Source organism: Rhagoletis zephyria, unplaced genomic scaffold (assembly GCF_001687245.7).
Source record: "Rhagoletis zephyria isolate East Lansing unplaced genomic scaffold, Rhagoletis_zephyria_1.1 Rzeph_scaffold_03185, whole genome shotgun sequence".
Taxonomy (NCBI): Eukaryota; Metazoa; Arthropoda; class Insecta; order Diptera; family Tephritidae; genus Rhagoletis; species Rhagoletis zephyria.
The window spans coordinates 10,786-18,936 of NW_016160268.1; the positions used below are offsets into that span (position 1 = coordinate 10,786).

General features: G+C 32.8%; 1 protein-coding gene across 1 annotated transcript; it reads right to left on the bottom strand.

Moving 5' to 3' along the window:
- Positions 1–4,790: 4,790 nt before the first annotated feature.
- Positions 4,791–7,059, bottom strand: LOC108368564 (uncharacterized). Its single transcript, XM_017623439.1, has 4 exons — positions 7,020–7,059; positions 6,490–6,959; positions 6,125–6,434; positions 4,791–4,846 (listed from the first exon to the last, which is right to left on the bottom strand). The coding sequence occupies exons 1-4, from the start codon at positions 7,020–7,022 to the stop codon at positions 4,841–4,843; spliced, it is 789 nt and encodes a 262-aa protein (XP_017478928.1). The 5' UTR covers positions 7,023–7,059; the 3' UTR covers positions 4,791–4,840.
- Positions 7,060–8,151: the final 1,092 nt, after the last annotated feature.

Consider the following 8,151-nt stretch of genomic DNA (forward strand, 5'->3'; position numbering starts at 1 on the left):
ATACAGCCGTGATCATTTTTTGTGTATCAAATAGACAATAGAACACACTTTCCATCATACAGTTTCGATTATAAAAAGCGGGAAAATGTGATTTTGTATTTCGAAACTATATGGTGGAAAGTGTGTTCTAATATTTATTTGATACTCAAAAAATTATCACGGCTGTATTTTTTGCTGATATATTACATACATATGTTCCATTTAGTTAAACAATATAAGAATATTGTAGTATGTACCACAAAAACGTATATTTCTATAAAAAATCATAACTCAGAAAAAAAAAATCTTCGCTATTAGAGATTTGGGTTGATTGTAGTTCAAAGTGTCCCTTTCCCGGTAAAAAAGGTGAAGAGAAAAAAAATACACTTTTTGAGAAATTAAATTTAAAACAAAATTTGCACTTTTTGTTTAATGTTAAATAAAAAATTTTAAATAATGAAAATCAATAATTATATCATGCTATCTTGAAGTGACAAGAATTACTGACATTTGAGTAAAAACATTGTTGGAATCTATTAAATTTTGACAAAGTTATTGGCATTTTAAAAAAACATTCTCACTGTCAATTCGAATAACCGTTTTTTGCCTGAAAAACAAAATCGCGTTTAATTCGGCCGAAAAATTTTTCCGAGCCAAAAGAAAAAATACGTATCTCATTATTTGGACCAACAAACAATGTATTTGAGTTTGGTCGAAATTAAAAATCATGCTCGTACCTGACCGGTTGTCTGGAAATGGAAAGCATCCACAAAAGACCCAAAAAAATCGATGTACTCCCGAAAGCCCCAAAAGTCCCGATATTAGTCTAAAAATCGCAAAATCAGTTCGCGAATTACGAAATAGTCCCGAAAATACCAAAAATCCTGAAATAGTTCCGAAAGTCCCAAATTTCCTAAATTAGTCCCGAAAATTTCTAAATACTTCCGAAAGTCCCACAAATTCCGAAATTCCTCCCGACAATCTCGAAATAGACTCGATGTTGCAAAATCCTAAATAAGTCCCAAAAATCTGAAAAATGTCCCAAAAGTCCCAAAAATACTTAAATTACTCCCGATAACCCCGAAATAGTCCCGGGAGTCCCAAAAATCCCTAACTAGTCACGAAAGTCCCAACAGTCCCGAAATTATTCCCGAGAATCCTGAAAACGCTATAAATCCGAAGTAAGTCCCTAAAATCTGGAAATAGTCCCGAGAATCCCAAAAACTAGCAATTAGTCCTAACAATCCAAAAATAGTCCAGGAGTCCCAAAAATCCCGAGAATTCCGAAATATTCCCGAAAGTCCCACTATTAACTCCGAGAATCTCGAAAGTCCCAAAAATCCCAAAACTAGTTCCAAAAATCCCTAAATATTTTGAAAGTCGCTTCGAAAATCCCGATATGAGTTCCGAGAATCCCGAAAATCTCAAACAAAGCTTCCGGGAATCCCTAAAGAATTACGAAATAGCTTCGAAAATCCCAAAATAGTCCCGAAAACCCCGAAATAGTCTTGAAAATCCTGATTTAGTCTTACGAATGTCTCAAATCCAGAAACAGTTCCCAAATTGAGGTGTGGTGTGTTTAGGTGAGGTGTGGTGAGAACGGGTGTAATGAATTCAACTGTGGTGAGTTAAGATTTGGCGGATTTTGGTGTACCAGTAGGAGGTGTGGTGAGTTTGTATGTGGTGAGTTAATTTGAGGAGAGGTGAAGTGAGTTGCGGTAAAGTAAGTTGAGGTGAGTGTAAGGTGAGGTGTTAATTCTCTAACTTTCTCCTAAATTATACAGTATTTAGTTTGAAAGTATTTAGCCATCAACTAAATACCTTGGTACTTTTGTGAAAGTATTTTGCATCCCCAAGGTACATGAGTACTTTGGACCAGAATATTTAATTCTTTAAACTAAAGTTATAAAATCGGATTTATTCCCATCGGATTCATATTTACTAGTTGATATCCATTATTTTTATTTTTTTTTTATATCGCGGAGAAACTTCAAGCTTGAGAAACGTTCTATGGAGTTCCCCTTTTCTTAACCCTTAATTCTTTAAACTAAAGTTATAAAATCGAAATTCGTCATGATTAATATTCGATAAAACTAAACCACTTTCACTTCAAGCTAAACTTATTTCAATAACCTTCAGTATGCCCATAATTTTGTTTTTAAATTAACTATGGCAAGGTATATCAAAGAATTTGTTTTAGCACTCCTTATAACGGATCAGTGCACCGAGCGCTGTCAAAAACTTGAGTTTTTTTTTTTNGTTGAATTATTACTTTGGTCACCCGCAAAATGGTGATTTAATCTTAATGGTTTGAATTTCGTCTAAGTCATCATTAATATATCAACGAGCAAATCATACAAGTTTTCTTTTATTCCCGGTAAGTGATCTACTTCAGTTACATATACAGTGACTCAAGCAAGTGTTCACATGTTGATTTTTTTAATGTACACAATATTTTCAAGTAACATTTTTTTGTTATTTTGTATAAAAGTTTTGTTAATGGTGCATTTACATGGTATGAATCTTTTCATAAGCCGTATGAATTTTCCTATAAAAGAAGCACCAACTCTATGAAGTAATGAATGAAAGCGATATATATTTAACAATTTCGACTTATATACTTGGCAAATATTTTTTTGTAAACAACAATCAAAAGAAGTTAAAAAAAATTTAATTTTGTGCTAACTTCGAAACTAGAGCTAATATTTTTGTTATGTGCTTTAAAAAGGCCCTACTGCCAATAAAGCCTTGCGGTTTGTTAATTTTTCGAATGTGTAATGCTTCCATTCAAACATCTTTGTGGATAAACAGTTTTTTGTTCATAAATTGCTTGTTTACGTTTTTGTCTTTCATATTAAACGTTTGGCATAAGTTGAAATCATAGGGATGCCGTTTTCTTTCGTTTCTTAATGGAGTTTATACTTGAAAAGGCACCCAAATATGAATGCAATACTTTTACATATCGTCATTTAAAGTACAAAACCGCGCATCAAGAAAATGCAAAACCTTGAATGTGAGGTTGCCTAAATTTTATAGGAGAGAGTAAAACTTGTCATAATTCAAAACGGTTCTCTCTTTTAAACTTAATTATCTCTTCTTATGTCTAAGTATCGAAATTTTAGTATAAATGATTAAGGGCTTCCAGTGAGCAAATATTTTTTTTTGGCACAAATGTCCGTTACGAGGTTTTGCAGAACCACGATATACGCTTTTGTACTTTAAACGACGATATACTGATTGGCGCTTACACAATATGTTAGTGTTTGGCCTAGCTTCTCCTCCCATATGGGGCATGCGCCTTGATTTTGTCACACAAAGGGGAAGGGCAGTTTTACGCCGACTCCGAACGACAATTGTATTTTTATGAGAAGCTGTTTTCATGACAGAATACGCTCGGAGGTTTACTATTACCAACAGAGGGACGACGGCGAACATCGGAGTGTATATATGTAATATAAAAAAGAAAGAGAGGTACTATAAGAAAATGTACCCGAAATTCAGGAGCAAACGGAAAAATGCTCAGTGAAAATAACTCACATGTACAAATAAATAAATATAACTTAAGCGGTTACAGCGCTAAACAAAAGGAAGAGTTAGAAAAAATAGCAATGCGGTTTGAAGGAAACATAAGAAAATAAAATGTTTGTTTGTTGCGTTAATTCTCCTAACGTTTTAGGATATGACATTCCATTCTTTGCATCAGTTTGCAAATATACACTTATTGTTCTACAATGGCAACCATTTTCGTGGGGAGTTTTTTCTTTAATTTCGAATTGAAAATACATTACGATCATATTGTACCTAAATAAGTGTGGTATCCCTGCATTTTGTAAAGGCCAGAAAGGAGCATCAACTGTATGAAAAAAATGAAAGGGAGAAGTGTACATGCCTTCTATAATTTTGTCTTATATGTACATATATTTGGCAAGTCTTTTTGTAAACAACAAAAAATACACATTTTCGTTTATTTGCCATCTTGGAAATTTTTGGAATTTTTACTTAAATGTGATATAAAGCTCATTAAAATGTTGAGTAATGTCTTATTGTCATAGTGCTTTGTATTTATATTGTCCAGCATACGTGACTTGCTTCTATTGAAAAAAAACTAGTACAAGGATTTTGTTTGTTTTGAAATTGTTTGTTTATTGTTTTTAATTTTTAAAATTTTCTACTTTTGACATGTATGTGACTGGCGGAGTTGCCGCTTTCCTCCTTTTCGGTGGGTTTCATATTAAAAAAGGCATCAAAATGAGAAAAAACCTCCGTGTATCTCTGCATCTGTTAAACTTTTTATGGGAAGATGTATGAAAATCCAACTTGCTATAACTTCATATGCTTAACAGTATCACAACAGTATGTTTACAGTATCTCCATAATTTTTCATATGAAAAAATTTATTATATGCATCCCGCTCGATATCATTGAATTCCTCATTAGAACATGTAGTCCCTCTATTTTAGCGTATCTGGGTCGTTCTTAAAAAACATGACCAATTGGTGTCCCCAGACTTTACTATTTTATATTTTGTTTCTTCAAAAAGAAAATAGAAAAATATCTGCATTTTTATAAATTATTATCGATTCTACGTAACTATATTATAAAAAAAAAATAATTAATTATCTGAAAATAACTTAAAAAATATTTTCAATGTCAAAGGTTTAGCAAAAACCTGTGTCCCGAGCCAATTTTGTTGATACCATCCGTAACCACATGAGGCCAATTATAAACATATTTGGCCAACTTAATTTTTAAAAATTACAAAATTCAGAATGGTCATGTTTTTTAAGAACGACCCATCTACAGTGCATATGGCTTCATATCATGTAAATGCACCATAATGTTTTATCCAAAGACATATAAATCAAAGCTTTAAACTTTATACAAAATTATTAAAAATCAACGTGATTTTATAGGCTCTTATAAATTGTACTTTTTCCCCAAAATGGGCTGTAAAACTGCATACCCAACAATTTTCTTAAGATTTAGATTAGAAGGTTCGAAATTTTTATGAAAATTAGTCGAATTTTTCTAAACCTGGTATTTGTTAAAGCATGAGCAATATTTTTGTAACAAAATTACAGCAAAATTTTAACATTTAAATCATTGTATTAAAAAAAACAACGGGAGAACACTTGTTTGAGTAGCTGTATGTGGGGCAAAATTCGTCAAGTGTACCAGGAAAAACATTTTATGGCAGCATTTTGTTCAAACTCCACCACGTTGCTGCTATGGTTACTGGTAACCAATGTGTAAAATTATTTTTTTTTCTACCGCGGTTTTTTCGCGTTATACGAGTTTAAACATGCAAATTTCAGCCCCTTTCCATCATAGAACGTATTGGGGCCGCCTTTGTTTCGATGTAGTTAGCCAGTCGCATCAATTTGTGTATAAATTTTTATGAAGAATTTTCCACTGAATCCAAATACGAAATCGAAAAACAAAAAAGTAAAACAGTTTTTGAGATTTATCCAAATCTCGGGTTTTTGGGATCTGAAAAAAGTGCACTCACTTAATTGCAATTTTCTTGGATGTAGTTGGCCAATCTTAAATTTCTTTTTGTATTAGTAAAGGCTATTAAATTTGCTATCATATGCGTCAACAAGATTATCCAACTGGATAAGTAATTTGTATAAATTTTGGTGCAAAAACAAATTAAACGTTTACAATTTTACGTGTACAAATATAAGTGCTGAGAATTAAAGCAAAGAGAAAATGTAACAGGTGACACGCTGAGTAATCGCGTCTAAGATTCTAGGTAAGTCAGGTCTAAGTCTTGCATAACCCAGCTTTAACTCGACAAAAAACGCTAGAATTTCCTTTGGCTTTTTCTGAAATACATTTCGCCTTTTCTGAAATACATTTCGCCTTTTCTGAAATACATTTGAGCTCTTCTGAAATACATTTGCCCTTTTCTGAAATACATCTGAGGTTTTCTGAAATACATTTGAGTTTTTCTGAAATTCATTTAGCCTTTTCTGAAATTCATTCATACTTTTTCTGAAATACATTTGTGTTTTTCTGAAATACTGTTGGAAAAGGTGTAGTGTAAAATATTTTTAATAGTACATTTGACGAATTTTGCCCCATGTATAAGTACATACATAATTTTATTTATTAACTGAACATTTTGGTTATACCCACTCACTTGTAAAAATCCCGCAGATACTAATATCGGAATCACGTTATTTGCATCTAGGTGTGGTAAATTTTCTGAGCCTTCAAAAACAGTTTTTCTACAACCAGTTATTTCTGCAGAATCTGTTAATTTCATCCACTTTATGAGCCAGTCAAATATCTGTATGTCACAATGCACCGAAATATCCACTTCCTCAAGTTTTTGTCCGGCTGTAACCTCGGCAAAGTATCCCATTTTATTTACTAGTAATCTCTGCGAGCAAATAAAGTCCCTGGTGATATTTTTAACCTCATCGCATACGTGAATAACGACTTCTGATCTAAAATTGTCTGTTTAAGTTTATCTGTTAAAAAGAAAAAATCTGTATACCGTACTCCTTTTTATCTCTTTTTGTCGTCACCAACTTCTTCATAGGTATAGCATAGTGAAGAACTGTCTGGCAACTGGGTTCATTTGCTGCAATAGTGCACTCAGTTTTATGAGTTACTGGGTGACTTTTATTCGCCTGGTCTGAATTATTCGCATCCATAGGTATAACTTTAGGAATAAGTGGTTCCTTAATTTTTTGTTTAGATTTTGTATGATGGTGAAAAGATGCCGGGACTGGTATTGGACATATAAAGGATAGCACTGAGTCAATCATGCCTTCATTAATAACGTAATCCAATTTGTTGTATAACTTCAATTGCATATTTTCGCTTTGAATTATTCCGCAATCCATTTTCTTGAGCGTTTGCTGAGTAAAAGAACTAATAGCCATTCCTACAGTGCTTCGCCTTTGAGAAAGATTATCTTCGTTGTTTATATCGCTCGGGAAAGCACCGCCATTTTCTAAGGCCTTTGTCTGAAACATGTTATTTTTAAAACGCCTACCTAAAATATCTTGAAATAGTTGATTATCTACCATTTTTTCTAAATTTAAATCTTCATTTGCAGCATTCGAATGAAAATCTTCTGATGTACTTCTTCGTACAAGCTTTTGTTGATTACTTTTCACTGATATAATGTCGTTAACGTGGCAAGAAACTTTCACGAAATCTAAAAATTTGTTGATGCTGATGTCTAGATTTGCACTTTCTACTTCTAACTTGCTTCTAGAAACCGCCTCTATTAAATTATTGCCATCAGCCGATTGTTCGCCAATAATCTTATTGATTGCATCTTGTTCTACTTTTCTGGAATTCATTTCTTGAGTTTATAAGACTTGGTTATAAGCAAAATAGATTTGGAAAAGCGTTGTACATACATATTTCTGACAAAATAAACAAATTTGGTTTCCCTTGGAGATCAATAACCTGTGTAAATGCCAATTCAATCGGAAAATGTAATGGCGCGTTTACATGGTATGAAGCCATATGAACTGTTGATACGCTAAAATAGAGGGACTACATGTTCTAATGAGGAATTCAATGATATCGAGTGGGTGCATATAATAAATTTTTTCATATGAAAAGTTATGGGGAGATACTGTAAACATACTGTTGTGTTACTGTTAAGCATATGAAATTATAGCAAGTTGAATTTTCATGGTGCATTTACATGGTATGAATCGGTTCATAAGCCGTATGAATTTTCCTATAAAAGAAGCACCAACTCTATGAAGAAATGAATGAAAGCGATATATATTTAACAATTTTGACTTGTATACTAGACAATATTTTTTTTGCAAACAGCAAATAAAAAAATTTTATTTTGTGCTAGCTTCGAAGCTAGAAGCTTATTTTTTTGTTAAATGTGCTTTAAAAAGGACCTACTGCCAATAAAGCCTTGTGGATTGCTATTTTTCCATATTTGTAATGCTTCCATTTAAACATCTTTGTGGAAAAACAGTTTTTTGTTCAGAATTGCTTGTTTACGAAACGTTTGGCATAAGTTGAAATCATAGGGATGCCGTTTTCTTCCGTTTCTCAGTGGANTCCGATATTCGGCGTGCGTGATTTTGTCACACAAAGTAAAGGACAGTTTTACGCCGACTCCGAACGGCAATTGTATTTTAATGAGAAGTTGTTTCCTTGACAGAATACACTCAGAGGTTT